The sequence below is a fragment of the Haplochromis burtoni genome, unplaced genomic scaffold, assembly GCF_018398535.1.
Source record: "Haplochromis burtoni strain Fernald_Lab_line unplaced genomic scaffold, NCSU_Asbu1 Contig_1, whole genome shotgun sequence".
NCBI classification, from domain to species: Eukaryota; Metazoa; Chordata; class Actinopteri; order Cichliformes; family Cichlidae; genus Haplochromis; species Haplochromis burtoni.
Genome location: NW_024582362.1, coordinates 2,549,910 through 2,572,086, shown reverse-complemented (window position 1 = coordinate 2,572,086; position 22,177 = coordinate 2,549,910). Strand labels below are relative to the sequence as shown.

General features: G+C 42.7%; 3 protein-coding genes across 5 annotated transcripts in view; 1 reads left to right on the top strand and 2 right to left on the bottom strand.

Annotated features, from left to right (window-relative positions):
• Positions 1 to 489: 489 nt before the first annotated feature.
• Positions 490 to 11,474, top strand: lnx2a (ligand of numb-protein X 2a). Of its 3 annotated transcripts, none has more exons than XM_005912234.3 (11): positions 490 to 713; positions 2,935 to 3,496; positions 6,049 to 6,284; positions 6,368 to 6,505; positions 6,709 to 6,908; positions 7,633 to 8,046; positions 8,167 to 8,340; positions 8,512 to 8,689; positions 8,773 to 8,998; positions 9,351 to 9,509; positions 10,699 to 11,474. In XM_005912234.3, the coding sequence occupies exons 2-11, from the start codon at positions 3,093 to 3,095 to the stop codon at positions 10,832 to 10,834; spliced, it is 2,265 nt and encodes a 754-aa protein (XP_005912296.1). In that variant the 5' UTR covers positions 490 to 713; positions 2,935 to 3,092; the 3' UTR covers positions 10,835 to 11,474. The 3 variants fall into 3 exon arrangements, with proteins under 3 accessions (XP_005912296.1, XP_042078605.1, XP_005912298.1); XM_042222671.1 differs by lacking the exon at positions 490 to 713 and adding an exon at positions 737 to 2,144; XM_005912236.3 differs by lacking the exons at positions 490 to 713; positions 2,935 to 3,496 and adding an exon at positions 3,510 to 3,999.
• Positions 11,475 to 11,583: 109 nt separating this feature from the next.
• gtf3ab (general transcription factor IIIA, b) lies at positions 11,584 to 13,546 on the bottom strand. The gene is made up of 9 exons (XM_005912233.3): positions 13,352 to 13,546; positions 13,145 to 13,239; positions 12,948 to 13,044; positions 12,785 to 12,873; positions 12,634 to 12,707; positions 12,480 to 12,560; positions 12,167 to 12,399; positions 11,892 to 11,945; positions 11,584 to 11,798 (listed from the first exon to the last, which is right to left on the bottom strand). Exons 1-9 carry the CDS (start codon positions 13,463 to 13,465, stop codon positions 11,670 to 11,672), a joined length of 966 nt encoding a protein of 321 aa, XP_005912295.1. The 5' UTR covers positions 13,466 to 13,546; the 3' UTR covers positions 11,584 to 11,669.
• Positions 13,547 to 20,561: 7,015 nt separating this feature from the next.
• The window catches only part of rpl21 (ribosomal protein L21), a 2,697-nt gene continuing 1,081 nt past the window's right edge, over positions 20,562 to 22,177 (bottom strand). Inside the window, exons 3-6 of the mRNA XM_005912237.3 lie at positions 21,858 to 21,919; positions 21,462 to 21,574; positions 20,846 to 20,996; positions 20,562 to 20,687 (exon numbers count right to left, since the gene is read on the bottom strand). Of these exons, the coding sequence (XP_005912299.1) occupies positions 20,598 to 20,687; positions 20,846 to 20,996; positions 21,462 to 21,574; positions 21,858 to 21,919 (416 nt within the window). The 3' untranslated portion in view covers positions 20,562 to 20,597. The remainder of the gene's footprint in view (positions 20,688 to 20,845; positions 20,997 to 21,461; positions 21,575 to 21,857; positions 21,920 to 22,177) is intronic.

Sequence of the window (22,177 nt, the reverse complement as noted above, 5' to 3'; positions counted from 1 at the left end):
TTCACTTATTATTTAAAATAAAACTAAGTCATGTTAATAAGTTTTAATCTCACGCCCCCTTTAAGCCTTTATAACAGTAGTCTACAATGTAACCAGTAATCTTCAAAAATAATAACTTACAGTATGAATACTTTTATTTATTTACGTTTTTATGTTTGTTCCATGTATTTATTTATTTATTTATTTTTTATTTATATGTATACTGTAGTTACTTGATAAATTTGCCCTTATATAACGTGCATATATTATATATATATATATATATATATAGTAATATATATATTATAAGTTATGTGTGTTTATTCGTGTATCGATTTACCTATGTTTGTCTGCGTTACAAATGTATACAGTTATCTATTTATTTTGATGTGTTTGCTGACTTATTAGAATTTTTTTTATACATAAATATATTTAAACACATTTTGTTTTCTTATTTATTTATTTGTCTATTTGTTTTTTAATTATGTATTTACGAAAAGGCGGTCTTAAAGCCAACCCCTAGCTCTCCTCTGGATTGACAACCGTATGCCCCGCCCACTCGGTTTTGACGGACAGCAGTGGGCGGGGTCAGCGCTGCCAAAGGCACGGGGGCGTTTTCGTGCGGGTTTTGCGGAACGGTCCGTTGCGGTGGATGCGTGATTGAGGTCCCGCGGCTAATAATCACCCCCCTTTTTGGGGCCGGAGTGCACGGCGCGGAGGAGCCGCCGGAAAAGGTAACGTCACATCACATCTGCCTGCGCGAGCGATGTCAGTGTGTGGCTGGCTTTGCTTTCTATGCTGCTGTCGCCTCATCGGTCCCAGGTTTTTCCGCTTGTGGGGAGGGTGGGATGGAGTCAGACAGATGGGGGGCAATGATTAAAAAAAAAATTCTGATATATGTAAGTGTGTCGGGCTTGCGTATTTGATCATGACACTGCAGTGGGAGCGCTCCCAAGGTAGATCAGGTCTATGCCAGAAAAAAATTATTGTACATGTAAATTAAATCAGTGTCATTTTTTTTTGTTATCTTTGTGTGTCTGGGTGGTGTGGAGGGGGGTGGTTTAAGAAAAAAAGGCAGCCTATTGCAACAGACCTTGCAGAACAGCAGCAGCAGCAGGCCTGTTCCTGCAAGTGGCTACCAGAGCCTTTTTTTTAAGATAAGAGAGATGGGGTTTTATGAAAATGTAGGCTAAGCCGAGAGGACCTGAGATTTTAAATCTGTGGCCTAAAACATCATTTCATCTTCTTTGAAAATGTAATTCCTGCACACTGGACTGTCGTGTCCTGTAAGATTAGATTGTCATTTCGAACAATAACCAGAGAGACAAGAGTGTTATTTACTGAAATGGAAAGCAGTGCAATGACAATAACAGCCCGGCCTTGGACTCTCATACACACATGTACACACACACTGTGTGGTGGGATTAAAAGAGATATTCTACAAGCATTTGCCAGTCTTCATATTGCTTGTATAAAGGAATCCGTTGCAACAGCTCTGTTTAAAACACATTTAAGTGCTTTTCACTGCTCTGATGTGCCGTCACAGTGAAAACACGAAGACTTTACTTATTGATAAAGACCATTCACAGGTACCTAAAAATGCCCTTGTGCTCGACGTGCGTGTTTGCTTTTGGTTGTGTAGACTTACGCTCGCATGTCTACGCGTATATGTGTTTTTATATGTGTGTTTGTTTGTGTGTGTGTGTGATGTGGTGATGTCACAGCTTTGTTATAGAAACAGAGAAGCCTTGTGTCCTCATGATTAATTCATGTCCAGCTGCGGGATAGAGACAGAAGCAGCCAGTCACACGCAGACAAGAGGAGCACGTACTTAAAGGAGGCTGAAATAAGTAACTACCGGTGGGGTGGCCAAGGAGACAGGAGGGACAGGTTGTCACAAGGAAAAAAAAAAAAGACCCAGACGAGATGAAAAGAGCAGAAAAAAAAACGACTCAAGGGGACTCTCATCATCATCGTCTGCGCTGTCTGACAAGCTTTCAGGCTGTACCGAGGAGGAGCAGAGCATCCTGCTGAGAGGAGTGCATCTGTTGTGTGGCTCCTCTGCATCCTTCTCTGGCTACACTCTGAATGTCAAGCCCCACTGAACAGAACGGGATCCAGGTCGTCATGGAGACAGGAGCAGACCCTCGCTGGAACAGAGGCAGGTAGTCACTGTATCTTGGCTGGCCCGCTGAGCGTAGAGGCACGCCCTCTGCTGTCGGCTGATAGCATATGGCCCCTCGGAGGCTGGGCTAATAGAAGGGCCGAGGGGGTCTGAGGGGCTTTGGATGTGAAGCGCTGTGGAAATGATCAGCGCACACTGTGGTGCATTAGCTCTGGGGACACGCTCTGCTCGCTGGAGTGCTATATTTCAAGACTTTGCTTTGGGCGTGTTCTCTTTCCGTTGTAGAGGAGACTGAGTTCATCTACTGTACCCAGCCTGAACCAAAAATATCAAGCGTTTTCCTTGGCTTCGCCCCCCTTCCTTTCATCCTCTCTTCCATTCCATATTCTTATTCTTCCCTTGTACCTGTTTTCACATCCCATTGATCTCTTCTTCTTTTTCTTCTTCCACCTGTCTACACTCCCTTCCGTATCTTGTCGGCACCACTTTCCTTTTTTGTTGCTTTCCCAAGCTCACTTTCTCTGATCTGTGCCCTCTTTCTGCCTCAATCCCAGATAATTCCCTCTCTGTGGAATTGGAAGATTGGAGCAGGCGAGAGCAAAAGAGAGATTATACTGCCAGATTAGTGGACAGAAGCAGCAATACATAATCTCAGCAGTGACATAAACGTGCACACACACACACACGCGGTGTCACCCTCAGTCTCATGCAAACACGTGGGCACACGTGCACAAAGTATTTGCCACATGAATAAATGCCCAACACTTGTTGTCTTGTTTTTTTTTCTGAAACAGCTGTTTAACTCTCTTGTTTTGGCCTCTGACCCACAGGGTGATGTGCCATCAGCCACTGGGGGGCATTTGTCCTCTCCGCCACCTGTTCAGCCTCTGAAGCTTATGGGATAGGAGTGTGTGCGCCCCTTCCCAACCGCTCTGCATCCCAGCTGGACTCAGTCGTGCCAAAGCTGAATTGCGTTGAAGGAGAAGACATGGGCAGCCCGGGCTCCGAGGTGGGTCTGGCTGGGTCCGTGGAGCCAGCTCTGGAGGCTCTGTGTCCCGAGTGTGGCCAGATCCACCGCAGCTGGGAAAACCACCTTTACAACTACCGTCTGGAAGTGGACGACGATCTGGTGTGCCACATCTGCCTGCAACCGCTGGTGCAGCCTCTCGATACGCCATGCGGACACACCTTCTGCGCCCGCTGCCTGCGTAGCTTCCTCCAGGAGAGGGACTTCTGCCCTCTGGACAGGACCCGGCTGCAGCTGCAGGCATGCCGCAGGTCCAGCATCCTGGTGCACAAGCTGCTGGACAAGCTGTCTGTGTCCTGCCCTTTGACCCCTGTCTGCTCCCTCAGCATGCCTCGCTGTGACCTGGAGGCGCACCTTAAACACAGGTAATAAAGCTTTTATGCAGACAGATGAATGCATGAGATCATTATGACACCGTGCATGCAGTCAGGATTTCATGAGCTTAGCTTCTCAGCTAACAAAGCCACCAGGCGATCGGTTGAACATCCTTTAGTAATAACCACAAGCAGCATTCAGGGCCAATCCGTCCTTGTGATTGGCTTGTTTTTCAGCTGAACTAGTGGAGATATCACAAATCAGAGTCCGCATCACATAGACTTACCCACCATTCTTAACCTTAAAGGTCTCCCCCATCCCGTGCACACGCTTTGGCTTTTGGCCCGTTTGGACCAGGTGCTGTGAGACCCTGCAGGGATTATTGGGCTGTAGGTCATGTGACGGGGGATTAGTGATTCCCTTTCGACAGTCATGGGTTGGCTGACCAGGAGCCTTCGTGTTCTCATTCTGCAACCATGCTGAGCAACTTCAACACCAGAGATCTTTTCAACCACTTCTTCTGTGAGACAGCCAAGGGCAACCCCGGCCTGTGGTGAGTCGAACGCAGTGGGGTGTGAGGTCAGCGTGACTCAGAATGACAAAAAGACATTATTTACTCGCTGGTTTCCACTGTTTTTGTTATTTCAGTCTGTCTCTCGGTTTGCTTTGCCTCTTACTCTCTCTGTCCTGCTTCCTCTGTTGCCATGTCTTGCACTGAAGTGCACGATTACGTGTGCGTGCATGGGTGTCAGGCTGTCATTGCTGCTTCAAGGATGTAATTCGTGCAGTATGTGATGATGTGTTTGTGCCTGGTTAAGGCATTAAAACCAGTGCTCTTGATCTTTAAGCAGACTCCTTTCTAGTTGAATTTTGACGTTGGTTTGTTGACTGGTTTTTCACTGTCCTCCTAACACCTCGATTAAGTTGAGGAGATTTTCCTTAACAAGATCAGGGTAACAGACTATCACTTACAGTCCTTTAAAAGCTTTTCTGAGTCAGCTGTTTTTCTATAGAAGAATCCCTTTTAAAGAAACGCTGTGTAGCAAAGTGCCAGCCGGTGAAGCTGAAAGTCAACAAGATAACGGTAAATGGTCAAATGTTGCGTAACAACACCAGTTGTCGTCTTCTAGTGAGGCTGTAAGGGCAAAATCTCTTGAGTGTATCCCCTTTAAACATTTATTCTTAAAAGTATCCGCATCCCGGTCTTACCTCAGGAAAGAATACATGCGTAAGGTTGTGTTGACAAGATAAGGAAAGATGGTCTAAGAGATCACACAAGGTCACCACGAGGACTAACGCGACATTCTTTAGCAAAGCTTAAATCTCGGCCTCATGCGAACTCACCGCTCCCCTGCAGACTTCGGTTTAAGATAGCAGCCAACAGCCTGCCGTTGTGTTTGTGTGACTTTAAAAGTCAACATTGTTTTTGTTGAAGATTAGGGATCAGACATTAGATTCAAAGAGGAGGACACGGTGTTCCACGATGATTACGGTGGGCTGCTTCATTTTGTTGCCCGTGTACGTGTGAGGAATGAACTTTCACTGTCCCTGGGAAAAAAAACAAAGGAACCAAATGACTACATCTATGTGAGCAGAAGTCTTTGTTTTTAGCATTTACCAGTTTTCCTGTCAAAATTATTTGTTCTTTGCAAAAACGAAAGATTAGACAAGGAAGGAAATTCATTAAAGAAAACAAAATTACTCTGTGTCACAAGGGATTAAACACCTGTCACCTCTAAGCTACCACTTACAGTAATAAAGGAAATTAAGGCTGACACCATACTGACCCTTTGAGGGAGTCGTTGTGCGTTTATTTTTAAATTGTTTCTAAGTGAAGTGTTTCTATTTTTGTAGGCGAAGAAGGGACACGTCGTCCTGTGTTTCTTTTTTAAGGAAACATTTTATAATTAACTTGTAGCTCATTATGTGATCTCAGAGCTATCAGCAATTTTCTCTGTTTTCAGCTCCTCAGATGTGAGTACTTGCTAGCCTTTGCCTTTGGGAATTTGGGAAAGACGTCTTTTTTTGCTGTTTTATGGCTTTGAAGTGCTTCCTAGCATAGAATTCCCATTCTTCCCAGAGCTTTAAGATCTTCATGTTGCTTGAAAAATTAGATGATGTTATTAATTCAAGCCAGTTTGAAGGGTCAAGGCTAATTTACAACTGAAAATCACAACCACAAAAACAGACTTTTTCTTTTTTTGCTTCTCTTTCCTGGGATTTTATCCTTGTAAAGCCTGAACCAGGACAAAATCGCCAGAAAATTTTAATTTTTAGTGTTTATTCAACCTTCTAACAAATTTTAAAAATCAAAAACCTTAAATATGAATTTGCATAGTAGTTAGGGTTAAAAAAAACCCTCACTATTGCACTATTCAAAGTGTCAGCATGTTTCTGGAGCTTCACTTGTGCTTCACTGATTTAATTTTGGAATTTTAGAAAGAACCTGTTAACTAAAGTCATTGTAAACTTCAGCAGTGTAAGAAAACAAATCTCTCAAGTTTTCTTCTCTTGTGAGCGAGCACCGCATCAAGTTAACTGAGCTTGGTTTTCTTTACATGTCGGATGGGGTGATACGCTGACACCTGTTGCTTGATGAAAGGTGTCCAGGGATGCAGAGTCAGCAGACAAATGGGGACGGTCCACGATGCGAGAGCGGGGATGAGCGAGCAATGGTGACCAGCCCTCCCAGGTCACCGCATACACCACAGACAGACCTGAGGGACCGCACGCCGTCACCGCCCTCTGGACCCAATAACAGCTGCGGTAATGGGCCTGTGTGGACAGATGATGCCGGCCTTGACAACCCAGCCTTTGAGGAAAGCACCGAAGAAGACAGTAAGTTGATCTATCGGCCTTGGATTGTCAGTAAAGTTAATAATATAGCTGTCATCCATCTCTTCGTGTCCTTCTGCCTGTAGGTGTAGTAGGGTTGGAGTGTGTGGTCCCCAGGGTGAAGCGGCCCCTCAGTAATCCCTGTATCCATCTCCTGCGCTCCGTTAGCTCCACCTCCTCTGGCTGGGACTGCCCTGAATCCCCGCCTCTGTCTGCTGAGGAGGGTATGACATCATCTGTTCCTTTCACTGAGGATCTTCTCAAAGGGACCTTGGATAATGAAATACCTTACTTCCTTGCGAGCTGTAGTCTTATAGAAAAAATGGATAATCACATCCAATCAGCTTTGTACTAAAGGTTGCAAAGATGTGGAAATTACTTTCTTAAGTGAAGCTTTTTTTGATAATGTCACTGGTGTCTCCTCTAGGCTGTGTGAAGCTCCCCTCCCTTCCTGAAGGAGAGATAACTGCCATAGAGGTCCACCGTGCAAACCCATATGTAGAGCTGGGAATCAGCATTGTTGGTGGAAATGAGACGCCTCTCATCAACATCGTGATTCAGGAAGTTTACCGAGACGGGGTCATTGCAAGGGACGGGAGGCTGCTGGCCGGGGATCAGATACTCCAGGTGAGAGATCAGTTTCAGGTGTAAATTTTCAGTGTTTTCAGAGAGTGTTTGGAAGATTTGTTGAAGACAAGAGCTTAATAAACATTTTATTAGGAGTCTGTGGGAGATGTGCTGCAGATAGTGCAGCGCTGAGAATATTGTAAACAGTGGAGTAGGGCACATTGTTCTGGATATGCTGTGTGACTGCAACATTTCTAAATTATCCTGACTATCAGTTTCGACATTGTGTTTTGGGGAAAAATATCTATGTATATATTTTTGGATAGTTTAGAGCTTCACTTAGAAATTAGCCAGTTGTTTTCTCTCAGCACCACATTTACTTTCGTCTTAGTCAACTTTCTATTTTTGGTCTACTATTAAAATCAATAGTCTTCTGTTAATGGTAATCAGATGAGTACTTGTAGTTGAAAGGGATCACCCTTAGTGAGCAGTTCACTAATAGTCAAGATCTGTAGATGTTAGCACCCTTTGGCACACTGTTGTGGTTTCACGGTTCTATTTACGGTCCATTTCCCTGAGAAAGCTCGAGAGCAGACAGTTACCTTTCAGACAGGGGAAGCTATAAATGCTGTATTTCTTTCTCAGTTGTTTTTGGTGTTGACCAAAACAGAGCTAAAAGAAAATGAGTGTGCGACTTAAATGCGTCAGATAGCTAAGAATCTGGTCATGTTTCAAAGCTAGCTTGCTCATCTAGTTTTTATTTTCCATTCCTCTCCACTCCAAGGTGAACAATGTGGACATCAGTAACGTGCCACACAGTTTTGCTCGCTCCACCCTGGCCCGCCCCTGCACCACCCTGCAGCTGACTGTACTCCGGGAGCGTCGCTGTGCCTCCCGGGCACCTCCCTCCTCTTCCTCCTCCACCCCAGCAGTCCCCCATGCCCCCTGCTCCACTCCCGAAGTCACCCCACCCAGCCCAGCCACTCTGAGAATCACCCTGCATAAGCGAGACTCCACAGAGCAGCTTGGAATCAAGCTGGTACGGCGAACGGATGAGTCAGGGGTGTTTGTGTTAGATCTCCTGGAGGGAGGCCTGGCTGCCAAGGATGGCAGACTGCGGAGTAACGACCGCGTGCTGGCAGTCAATGAACAGGACTTGCGACACGGCACCCCAGAGCAAGCTGCTCAGATCATACAGGTGCAGTTTGTTCATTTGGGTCTACAATCCTGGATTTCCCTTTTGGTTTTACAGACAGGGGCTGAAAAATAATTTTGCTACTTCAGATTTGTCTCTAAAGCACAGATTCTGCCCTTTCAGGCCAGTGGAGAACGAGTCCACCTGCTGATTGGCCGACCCAGCAAACCAACTCCACCGCCGCCGCCAAAATCAAGCTCCACCAGAGACCTTTACTGCCTTGATCACTTCCTGCCTAACCACAGCTCTACCCCGAGTCCTGTGGCCATACACCTGTCCCGCACCAGCACCCACAGAGTGAGGACATGACTTGCCCTTTTTGTTTCACCTTTACTTCGTTATAAAATTAGATTTTATGAGATCAAAATCTAAACTCAGGTTTAAAAGTAACACAATAAAAAGAGTATACTTTTTTTCTTTTTTTTTTTTGCCGTATTGAAATCAAGCCTGTGTTTCGATTGCTCCCAGGACCTGTCCCAGTGTGTGACCTGTAAGGAGAAACACATCACTGTGAAGAAGGAACCACACGAGTCTCTGGGCATGACTGTCGCAGGAGGGCGGGGCAGCAAGAGCGGGGAGCTGCCGATCTTTGTGACGAGCGTCCAACCGCATGGCTGCTTGTCGAGGGATGGGCGAATCAAAAGAGGTGAACGCTTCCTCTGGACCGATTGAGCCACAACCCAAACATCACATCAGAAAACCACTGCATCTTCTCGCTTCCTCTCTCAGGTGATGTGCTGCTGAGCATCAACGGGCAGGATTTGACCTACCTGAGCCACAGTGAGGCCGTGGGCACCTTGAAGGCCAGCGCTGCGTCGCCCTCGGTCCAGCTGCGAGTGCTCGAGGTCAGCATGGTGGAAGAGCAGGACCATGATGAGCTGCTGCCTCACACTCACGACAGTGACTTTGATGCCAACTGGTCCCCCTCGTGGGTCATGTGGCTGGGCCTGCCCAGGTGAGCACACAAAGGAAATACAATATAGTTCTGGATGTGTGATTGTGTTTTGTGATATGGTGGTGTTGTCAGCAGCTTCAAACAGGACATTATACAAGAAAGAAAAGCTTGTATCTTCATTAAATCTCATGTTTTTCTTGTTTTTATCTTAACTAATTATATATTAACTTTCTGATTTGTGGGCTTTGTGCTGATTGGTTGGTTATTTGTCACATTTTCCCATTTTTTACTATGTATTAAAAATATCAACATGAGCGTCCTGAATCTGTTCGTGGGATCATAATCAATCTATCTGTCTGTCCATCTGTCTGTCCAGCCCTCCTTCACTCTGCTCTCCACCCTCTCCTTGCAGCTACCTGCACAGTAGCCATGAGATTGTTCTGCGCAGGAGCCATCCTGGCAGCTGGGGATTTAGCATCGTCGGGGGATATGAGGAAAGCCATGGCAACCAGGCGTTCTTTATCAAGACCATCGTCCTCGGCACACCCGCATACTATGACGGCCGCCTCAAGTGAGTGATCAGTTGTGCTTTATATGATAATCTGTGGCTTACAAAAACAGGGGGGAGGGGAATAAATAAATAACTTTGTGTGATTTTTACTTCAGGCTTTAAGAAGAAATATGTGTATAATGATCATTATAATCCAGGCTGTCTGCTTGAGGCTTTTGAGGCTTCAGCAAGTACAGAGCAAAGGGTTAGTTCAAGCTCTGCTGTAATCCTGGCAGATCAGCTGAGCTCTGTGACAGCCTAAATTGGACAGTGGCTCATCTGATACCTTTCATCCAATTGGTAAATCTCAGATAGGGCACTCTGTTTAAGCTGCTTTAGCCTGCCCAAAGTTGTTGCACAACTGCTGTCCACTTTGCAACCCATCACCACCCTGGCTCCTCCTTTTCACATTGTGTCTGACCTAATCAGTGTTTTCATACCTGATCTCCCTGTGAAATATAAATTACTACAGAAATAACTACTCTTTTGATTGTAGTGGTCCTGACTGAACTTATTTAACAGTTGTAAAGGCTCAAAAGGCCCACATTTGTAGTGTGCGCTTATTTTTTATGCTAATATTTAGAGGCATAACTGTCTTATCTATTGTCATAATGCAGCTAGCAAGCAATAAAATAATTCAGTTCTGTAGCTCATCTGTCCATATATCAAAACGAATAACATCTATTGTAGGTTTTAAAAAGTTACAGTAGATATGTCTTCTCTCTGAGTATTTTCCTTCCTTTCTCTGTACCCTTTTTGTGTCAGTACTACAAAAAAATATTCAGAATAAAGGCTAATCTTTCCTCAGTGATTGAAGAATAAAGGTAGCGATATTTTTTTTTCCTTTTGCCAAAAAGTCTTTTTGGGAGAAAAAAAGCAAACAATGAAATAATCCTAATAAGTATAATCTGTATGCCACAGAGCTTTGTTTTCTAAAACCTATTAAAAACACCTCCCCTAGCCACTCTGTTACACAAGGTTACATGTTACTAAAATACAGCTGCACAGCTTATTGTGGGAAATTCATAAGTGCCATTAAAGATGTTGGAGTTCAAATTGTACCCTGCAATTATTTTAATTGCAAATTAATACTCTGATGATCACAGTCATCTCAAAAGGCTCGTCTTCATGTATGTAGTGCTGTTTGAGCCCAAAGCTATCAGGTCCTGTTTCTAAGCCTATGATAACATGTCTCTCTTTGTCATCTCAGGTGTGGTGACATGATAGTGGCAGTCAACGGCCTGTCGACAGCAGGAATGAGCCACTCGGCCCTGGTGCCCATGCTGAAAGAGCAGCGCAGCCGGGTGGCGCTTACTGTAGTCTCCTGGCCTGGCAGCCTGGTATAGCTGGGCCAGATCATGAGCAGGCTGCGCACTCCATAGAGTCCACCCAGAATGTTCTATATTGGGAACGACCTTGGCCAAAGTGAACTGGTACGTGCTACTGTACATCGCTCCATATCGGGCTTAATCCAGGACCAAACGCATTCAGAACTACTGAAGACCCAGCAGGACCCAAGCCTGTCCTGACCAGGTGGGAACTGATCCAGATCGTGCCACGTCACGCGACAGACTGCACTCTCACACACACTGCTGTGATCATATGGTCATGTTGTCTTCACTCCCACGGGGAGAATAGTACTGCAACTGTTAACAGGCAATCTGTGCTGTAGTCACCTCACCAGGCAGTTGTAGAATCCAGGGCTATATTCAGGTGGATGCATCGGTGCAGGTAGAGATTAAATATTTTTGAGGAGTAGTCTGCGATCTGCTGTGATCTAGGATAATGACACTTAATCAGTTTAATCGAGATGTTCTGCAAGACCAGTGCTGTATCCAGCTGAATGAGCCTCAGGCCTTATTAGAAACCTGCCGCACCCTTGGGGCTCAACTGCCCTTAGGCCTCATCACCATGATAAACCAGCTGCAATAGCAGCTGGAGTTTTATACATGTGTTTGAATGTGTGCTGTTTGTTTAATAAACACTTCCTGCAAAGGATTCATGACTCTACAGTGTCATTTTCTACTTTGTAAGCGAATGCTGAAAGCCATTTTGGCATATTACACCAACAGCTATAGAAGCATTGCTGCAGTAATAGTGCATTGATGAGGCTTTTATTCAAACAAAAACAGAAATGTGATGTTTCATCATTAAAGAACACATCCAGATCTTAACACAGCCTCAAGGTCTGTCATTCTCCAGAGTTGTGCTGTGTAGCTTTGCAGCAAGCTCGTTGGCCTCCGCTTGATTGGCTGCAGCTGCCGGTCCGGCCCGCGGTGCCATGGGCCGATTCTTTTTAGGATGCAGTTTCTGGAAGAGGAGTAAAGAACCAATGCTGTAACATATTCAAGGACAATGTGGGGGAAAGCCATCACCCCAAATCCATTTTAAGGTCAATAGTACCTTCAGCTTTTTCTTTGCTGGGTCATGCACCACTCCATGTCGCCACAGGCTTTCCTAATTAACAGAAAAGCAAGGAGAAAATAATTTAGTGTCTGGATTGGGGAAGAAAAAGAAAAGCCCTGCCATATATAATGAAGGTTACAGGAAGTTGATCATCACTGAAAACAATGTAGTCTGAGAAAAATCTCAGTTTGTCAACCACGTCATCACCATTGTTGGACAACACTGGCTTGAAAGTTATACATTTTATTCTATACACTGAAGTGCAGGTTCACCTTCATGGCAAAGCTCTTGTTACAGCCAGGAACAGCACAGCTGAAGGGCTTCTTCCCCTCATGGTCTCCCAGCACATGGCTCTCCAAGTTGAAGCGGCGAGTGAACTTTTTCTCACAACCTTCTTTGGGGCACGGAAACATTCTCTTTTCCCCGGAGTGGACGCGAAGCTCATGCAGGCGCAAGAACCAGAAGTTGCTGAACAGCTTGTTGCACTGTCCACACAGCACCTTGTCTGAGACCAGAGGAGTAGTTAGCGTTTTACAGCTGGCATGAGTCACATGGCATCAGTGCTTCCTAGAGTTTCATTTATACCTTTGTGTTCTTTTCTGTGCTTCAGATAATTTGACCAAGTTTTTCCCTGAAAAGGACACCCTTCAATCTCACAAGGGTAGCCTGCCGCAGAAAGACGAAGGTTTTACTTGAGCACACGCTTTAAGAGAAATTCACTGCTCTGGTACAAACTTACCTTCATGTATTTTCTCATGATGCTTCAGTTTTTTAAGAGTGAGAAATTCTCTCGTGCATCCAGTCAAGGAACAACTTGAAAAGAAATAAGAGGTTAAATTTGAAATGGTCAAATACATGGAAAAAAACAAGTCCTTGCATCAGCCACTCACTGAAAAGGCAGACTCTCTTGGTGCTCACACTGATGAGCTTTCAGCTGGTTCCTCTTGTTGAATTCCTTTTCACAGCCCTGATGATCACACTGAAAAAGCAGCAGAATTAAACAAATATAACGAAATCACAGGACAACTTAAAAGAAAATAAGCCTAGCCATACTTGAAATCTCTTTTCCTGTTGCTGATGGACTCGGGCCATGTGGTTCTTCAGGCTGGCGTTCCTGACAAAGGCCTCGGAGCAACCATCAGCCGGACACCTGGAGAGCAAAGAAGGTAACTGTTCAGAGCAATCAAAAGTCCTTTGTTTTGTTTTTTTAACCTAATGACTTGACATTTAGGCACAAACTGCTTGCTTACTTGTGTGGCTTTTCCCCACTGTGACTGAGCTCATGTCTGGTGAGTTGGTAGCGGGTGCAGAAGCTCTTGTCACAGCTCTCACAGGAGAATGGTTTCTAAGGTTTAACATAAGGCCAGGGAGCACTTAGCAGCCATTCAATCCGCCGCATTCAATTCTCACATCAGCTATTTATTGTTTCATGCTTCTAGCATTTCTGAGCCACTTACCAATCCTGTGTGTTTGCAAAGGTGAGCATCAAGCCTCCACGGTTTACTGAATGTAGCTTTACAATCAAAAAATGAGCAAACATAAGTTTTTTGACTTTGCAACCTCTCCCCCATCTTAAATAAGAGATGTCAGGTGTGGCCAAGGAGTAAACTTTTGTTTTCTTTTTCGTCGCTGACTGACCTACTTCCACCACATCTCGTGTATTTAATTTATATGATTGGAATGTACCAATTGAGGCAAAAGGGGGTGTCGTGCCTCAATGAAATGATAAAATGTTAAGCATTCTGTACTCACCTACATTTACGGGTTACTTAATTTAGCATGTAAGATGCAAGAAAATGATTTAGACCCAATGATACTCAAACATTATAAAAGTCCAAGAGTCTTTCCTCTACAATGATTGATACAGGCTTTAAAAATGTCACCCGCAGTCCTTGCAGTAGGTTTCTCTATCAGCTGATCTGCTGTGTGGCACACAGCCCCAGAGAGAGGCGACTGCCTGTCTCCATTAATCACACACACACATTGAATTTACTCCACTAATCTTACTCTTATCAACCCTCCAATAAGGCTCTGTGATTGGTGTGATTTATGGTTGTCTGAAATATTTCTTCAGTGAGCTCCTTTGTAAGCAGCACACCTGAAACTAAATCAAATCACCTTTGAAAAGAAGACATTAGTGCAAATAATATATATATATATATAATATTGATATATATAATCATATCATACTTATATCATAATACATACCATACATACATAACTATCATACATACAACATTATCAGATTCAATTCAATTCAATTTCTTTATTGTCCCACAAGGGGAAATTAGTTTAGCAGCAGGAGGATAAAAACAAACAGAACAATACTATAAAACAATAATAACAATAATAATGATAGAAAGTTCAAGGACAATTATTTGCCATTAAGGAGACAAGACGCAGTAGGGATAAAAGAGACCTGGAGTCTTTTAGTCCTCCTCGGAGGTACTCTAAAACGGCGGCCGGAAGGCAACAACTCAAACTCACTGTGAAGTGGATGGTTCACACAATTAATAATAGAATGAGCCTTTCTAAGCACATTTCTATTGTAAATGGCCAAAAGTTCATCTTGCCAGCGCCCTGAAATTTTGCTAGCAGTCTTTACCGGAAGTCCCAACCAAATTATACAGCAGTATCCAAATAATATAGAGACACTATATCAACAAACTGTACTTAATAAACCCAGGATGTTTGATATTTTATAAATCCAGTGTTGCAATAGAACAAAAGTGTTCTTTCACACATTTTTAAGCCTTAAATAAATTGAGCCCACATTTTAAGGCTTTAAAAAAAATAATTCACTGACAATCCAGTGACATTATCTGCTTGTCTAAACATTACAGATCGCCCTGTGCGCCCATGCCGTGCTCTCATGTGAAACCTTTGACTGATTTTTGTGAAAAAGGCCTATTGAGAGCCTGTTGGGCGTTACCTCAATGCCCTCCCACGCTTCAGGCAAGCATGCTGGGGTCAGTTGACACTGTTATCAATGTCCCCCTTTTTTTCTTCCGGCTCCTCCCCCGACTACCAACACCACCGCCACCTGTGCTGTCAGGGACGGAATCAATACAGCTGGCCCAATACCTACATGTATGGCCGTGCCTACACCTGTCTCTGATAACCACACAGACTCTCACCCCACCTATCACACCCACAGATACTGCATGTTTGACCTGCAGTGGGATTTTCTTGTGCTTTTGTAAGCCCTTCAGGCCTATCCCAAACACTCCGTCACACCCACACTTGCATCACATTCTCAGATATTAGTCTCACAATCTCCGAGGGTCTTTTTTTCCAACCAAGAACAGGGAGAATAAGAGGGATGATGAGGCCTCAGATGGGAATAAGATCACAATGAAAACCGCCAGTTCACCCATATGGCAAAAATACATATCCTTTGTTGGTTTTCACTGGAATTTCACATGGGCTCCTCACAGCACAGCAACTAAAGTAGCTAACTCAGTTATTTCAGAACTCTGGGCTAAAGCAGAAGGTTGAAGTAACTGTAGCTAACTTTCATATTTACATAAGATTTTTAAGCAAGTTTAATAATGTTACAGATAAGTAGAAAAAATAGTTACAAAAAATAAATAAATAAAGCTGCTGGAACATGAAATACCCCTAACATCAATGTTTCAGCAGCAATACAGTCTACTGCACGTATAGTTGAATATTCTCTTATGAATCTTTTGTACATTTACTCAATCGCAATCATGAAAATGGAAGAACTCCTTCATTTTTCCTTAGCTACCTGTTTTTGATTTATTTATTTTTTGAGAAGCAGCATAGAGCACATGCAAGGAGGATCTACCCATCGCTGAATCTGTTAGGAAATACTCTGAATCATCAGGGTGAATCCAAATAAAAGCCAACAACACACAGAAAGGTGCCCTTAAAAAAAAAAAAGACTGCAGTGCTACAAATAACTAAGTGTGCCCCGTGACTCAGGAGCTTGTGGAATCACAGTTAGCAGCAACAACTTCAGGGCTTTTCTTCTGTATTACTTTATCCTGTCTCTCACGTCGGCATTGTGGAATGTTGTCTTTTTTTTCAGGTCCCGCCACAGCATTTCAATCAGGTTGATGTCTGGACTTTGACTGGGTCATTGAAACATCTTGATTCTTTTCAGCCACTCTGTTTTAGATTTGCTGTTTTGCTTGGGATCATTGTGCTTTAAGTTGTTTTTTTTTTATTCTCTAACTATTAAACAGATGTGGGTCCAAAACAAGTTCAAATCATGACCCCTCCACCACTGTGCTCACAGCTGGTATGAAGTGTTCGTGCTGACGTGCTGTTTGACTTTCTCCAAATGTGGTGCTGTGCATTACAGTCAAACATCTCCACTTTGGTCTTGTCTGTACAAAACACTTAAGAAGTCTTTGTGGTTTGTTTAGATGTGGCTATGCAAACTTAATCTTGTTAAGCATGTTCTTTTAGCTATTAGAGGCTCCCTCCTGGCAACCGTTCCAAACAAGCCATGCTCGTTCAGTGTTTTTCTAAATGTGCTGTCATGAACTTTAACATTTGTCCTCTTCTGGGAAGACTGGAAATCATGGCAAATGTTGAAAAACAAGTGGAACGATGGATTTCAGATTGTTTGGAAATGGCCTTATAACAGCTACCAGATTGATGGGCAGCAACAGCTGTTTTCCAAAATCATTCCAGATGTTTTTCTTGGCATTGTACTGACACGCACCTGAATGCTCCACACCAACAAACTAGTAAAACTTCATCTGTTTTTCTAGAGCCAGTCACACTTAGTAAGTGCTACTTATCCTCTCAATTCCCATTGAAGCAGTAACGGTGTGTTTTGTTTATTACAATTGTTTCTCTTTTGATTTTTCTTCCAGTACTTCCCTTCAGTTACAGCTACCACTTTTCAGAGAATAAATCACAATGGGAATAGAGCTTATTGGGACATTTTTACTTTTTTTGAGAGATTTCAAACCCTGGGCAGATTAACCAAATAAATCTCAAAGATAATACTAACTCTGTGTTATTCAGGTAAAGTGGGAAAGCAGATACTTGTGAAATGTCATATCTGCATATCTTGCCATGTAAGTTCTCCGCATAAAACTCTTGTCTGTGTCCATGACCAACTATCTGCTGTTTGTGTGTGTGTATGTGTGTGTGTGGTTAATATGTAACGTCCTGGGTCGATACAGCTGCTCCGAGCTGCTGGCTGAGCTGACAGACTCAATCTGTGTGTGTCAAATGTGTGATTAAGGAGTTCATAGTGCTCCGCGGCTTTTATCCACAGGCCTCGTCTTTCTGCCCTCCTCCCTCTCGCTTGCTTTCTCTCTCCTATTTACACTCTGTTTCCTCAATCAGTAACTTCTATGAGTCAGGGCCACACATGACACTCCGTGTGTGTCTGTGAGAACAAGCGCACACACACAGGCTCTGTATGTGAGGTGAAAATCACAGAATGAAATAGAAGCGGACAGCCAAAAAATCACAGACATCCCTCTTTGGTTAGTGACCACAAAGTCTTATTGAATTTGCTCTGTCAGCTTTTGCATCATCTCCTTGGCTGAGAATAAAAAAACACCCAAAAGCATGAATCTGATTCATAAAAACCTGGGGTGGCCTTTGTCAGAGGACCAATATTTAATTTTTAATTCAAATGTTCAGCCAATATCTGCATAGATGCCATTTCTCTTATCTAGACACTCCAAGTCAATTCCAGACCTTTCCAATCAATACCAAAGGCTTTGGCTGCCAGCCTGCTTATTGACTGATTACATTTTGTTTTTCAGGTTGTTGGACACGTATTACAATGGCCTGATAACGTCCATGCATGAATATCATGACCTCAGGTCTGCAGGGTTATGGATAGGCAGAAATGAGCCTTTTAGAAGTATACACTTTATTTACAAATTCTTCTACAAGTATTTTTTCTCTTTTTAAAAAAAATACAAACTCGGATAATACAACTACAGAAGTAATTTTTTTTTTAAAGTCCCTTGAACTCATTCCTCCTTGCGGGCGATATCTCTGTAAACTGGTCCTAATTTGTGTAAATATTAGGTAGAGCACTGAGGTGGGATGAGATAACCTATTTGTCACGTAACCAGCCAGCCATTCAGCCTCCACTGATTAAACAGCCCACATCAAGCGGTCCACACACAGACACACAAACACTTACATAGGCATGACCCTGTGTACACATTCTTGTATTCAGCCGGGCAGGTGAGGGGGGGGGGGTCATATATCAGCTGCCAAACAGTGAAACTTTATGATTGTTTAAAATATCCTTATTTTTATGAAACACATAACTTAACATACAGTGTGGGAAAAAAAAGTTTTCATGTGACTTTATGCAGTCCTGTCACAAACTAAGTGCACTTTTCCAACAAAGTTGCTTCTGAAGGAGCCACAAGACTTCTGGAACAATGTCCTTTGAGCAGATGAGACCGAATTGGAGATGTTTGGCCATAATGCTGATAACATAATGCTGGTAGCTTATCAGCACAAACACCTCATACCGACTGTCAAGCATGGTGGTGGAGGGGTGATGCTTTGGGCTTCCACCCACAGGACCTAATCCAGTGTTTTACCCTGACTCTGAATTATTGTTCCACATCAAGGCCATCGGTCCCGCAGCTAAAGCTGGGTCGAGACCGATTCATGCAACTCATAGGTACGCCAGCAAATCTACAATAAAATGGCTGAAAATTAAGAATCAAGATGTTGTAATGGCCCAAAGTCCAGCCCGGATATTGCAAAACATAAATATATGGTATTCTGAATCTTTTAAGTGAAGTTTAAATTTATTGATTTGGCTTGTTAGTAATTAATCTAATAATACAAAAAAAATCTTTCTCACAGGTCAATACTTTAGATTTGAGATGAATTCAACAGATAACATCATAATTATGAACTCCCTGTAGATTCATCCAAGTGTACTAGAATCTAGTATTATCTAACATAATATTGAAAATGTTATATCCTGCTTTATTTCATTTTTACTTGTGTAAAAAGACTTCATTGGCTTCCAACAGGAACAAATACAGTAACTATTGTTAGAGTATTATCTTGTTAATAGATGCTAAGAATTTAAACTGCTATTCAAAGGCTTCTAAACCACAGATTTTATCTATTAAGTGAGTAATAAGACAAAAAATGACTAAAGTCTAAATTATAAGTTAACGAAAACTTTAAATTCACATTCACCAAATATGATACATCAGCACACTTTAGTTCATCTGTCCAGCCACACGCTTGATGCCTTCAGGCTGAGCTCAGCACACACCCTGGTGCACACTGCCACCTACTGTCTAAACAGTAGAAACCCAGCTACCACACACCTAATCACCATTTTTATTTTTTAATTCTCCCAGGGAACTCTCGGGCTTCATTCTCTCCACTTTGATGATATTTAATGAGTGATACATGCATTCTGTTTCTGTATCACTAAATTAAACTGCAAGATTCAAAGCTGTTTTGTCTCATTTAATAAGCACGTGACAACAATTTAGACTCTGAAACCGAGGCTTGATTTCACGCTTTGCAGGAGTGAATGGGTCTGTAGTGACAAACCAGTGAATGATAAATAACATAATAATAATAATAATATATCATAAATAATTAGATAATAAGTGGTAAATATAATTTAAAAAACAACTATAGATTAACTGATAGCTGAAAATGTCATTATTTATTTATTTGCTAATTTTATATACAGAAATGCTCAGCATTCCGAGTTCACCTTTTCAAACCAAAAGTTGCTTTTTTTTTTAAGGTCTGGAGTGTTAACGTAGTGTTGGTGTTGCCAGACACTGTAATTGAGCAATCATTATGACAAATTTAGCTCTTAAAAACCTCCAGAAAACTGAGCTTTTCTCTGTTGTATAATCAGTGCCATCGCTTTTTCTCATTTAAAGTCATTCCCCCTTTTATCAATGCCCTTCCACTTATCAGGGAAACAGCTACCCACAGAGCAAGAAGTGGGGCGGGAACCCTTTACAGGTTGCTGCCCTGTTACAGAGCCAATCATTTACACTCACATATGGACAATTTAGAATTACCAATTAACCTAACCCCACTAAGTGCATTTCTTTGGACTGTGGGAGGAAACCAGAGTACCCAGAGAGAACCCACCAAACATGGGGAGAACATGAAAACTCCACACAGAAAATCCCCGGACAGATGGTGGAGTCAAACCCTGCTCATAGGACCTTCTTGCGGTGACACAACAGTGCTACCCTGCACCCCTTTTTATACAAATTGTAATTTATTACTTTTGTTTGGCATTACTGAGAAGATATGGACACACATGATCCAGAACAGGGGAAGTTTGTCTGGTTTTCACAGATCTAACTGAGATAGTGTACAAATCCAGACATACAGCTTTCTTCAGAAAGCAAGTTTACGATATTTAAGATTATTCTCACTATTGCATTTAGGTGTAAACGCCCATATTGTCCTTACCCTCCTCTGTACTCACAGGGGAAATATAAACTAGTAGAAACCTGTCAGCTACAGCTGTGCAGATGTGAAATGCTTGTGACATGTGTGCCAGTCACTCTCAGTTCGCCGGTGAAATGAAATTCTCTTTATTTCATTTAGAGCAATCAAAGGAGGAGAATCATCACTGAGTGATGGCTCATCATGACACAGAAATACATGATCAAATGTGTGAACAGATGACACAACTGCAAGGAGTGTGTGTACAAATATCTTTTATTTTAATCAAGCACTTTATGCCATGAACTCGTATGGGATGGGCTCCAGCAGCTGTGGCTCATTTCTCTTAGTGGTGACAAAGTGAGCCTCACGAGGAGGAGCAGGCTGAGGAGACGGGAAAATGAATACAATGAAGCACAAAAATACTCCTTTAATAAATCTAATTATATTCAAATTACACATCTGGGTGGTATTTTTACTTTTTGAATATTTCAGGCTTTAACAATTCTCTATTCACGTGTTACAATAAACTCGGCTCATACCTGGCGCTTCAGTTCCACCCAGGTGCCCTTCTGCTTGGCCTCCAGCTTCTTACGCTCATTTTCCTTAACGCGCTGCAGGAAGCTGTCCCTGCTCTTTGAGTGCTTCACGTGCTCAATACGCACATTAATCCTCTTGGCCAGGATCTTGCCTCTGTGAGTGTGAACAATTTCAATTAACAGTTTATAAAAAAAAAAGAAACTGGGCAATGGTAACGTTTCCTTTAATTGTGTTGTGAAAATGGTCTTTCAATATCCAAATGTCTCCTGCATAAAATCCCAGGTCAACACAGAGGAAGGTATGCTGGGATTCTTAAGGATGAAATGCTTTCCCCCACATGAATGGCCACCATGGACAGAATGGTTCATGGTAGCAAAGTGAAGATGGGGTCATCTTTCCTCTCACTAGGTAAAGTGCATGAGCCAACACACACCAGTGAGAGCAGACAATAATGATCACATAGTTGGAATCAAGACTTAACCCGGTCATGCCAAGTTGATCAACAGTTTCTCTGATTAGTTATTAGATTCTTTTATTTGTAGACGTTCTAAGTCATCTGGTGTGTGCTAGCTCAAAGTGCACAAATCTAAACATCCAAAAATAAAGGATCTTACTTACTTGACCTGCTTGTTGACAATGATGCCGACAGCATGTTGGGTTACATTGTAGATGCGTCCGGTCTTGCCGTGGTAGCATTTATGAGGCATACCTTTCTGAACTGTTCCTGTGCCCTGAAACAAAATCATAATAGTTTTATCAATTTTTAATCCTGTTAATCACCAGATTAGGCAATGCATTTCTACAAACCACTTGTCAAATTCTTTCTCATGGGGAGTAGCTGCTCAACATGTGATCCTTTTATTTAAATTAGGTCTGATTTGAATTAGGCACACTTGGTCATTAAAACACATTTTAAGACATGCACATTTCCCAAAGCACTTTATAAAGAGCTCAGCACATTTACTTCATAATCACTGGGGTGTCTCAGTCAGGTAGTGCTTTGATCTTGCTTACCTTGATGTCAACAATGTCTCCCTTCTTGTAGATACGCATGTAAGTGGACAGAGGGATTGGGCCTGTGAAAGAGAAGGAAAGACACATTACAGACTTTATACACACACACACACACACACACACACACACACACACACATGAGCAGTAAAACAATACATTACACTTAGAATGGAAGCAGGGGCGGAATGGCCTGCTGAACATGTACCTGGTCCCCCTCTAACACCATCTGGTGTTCGTCATGATGCCTGATTACTGAGAGAAAACACTTAGATTAGACACACGTAAGTGTGACCATTGCCTACTAATGTAAACACGTAATT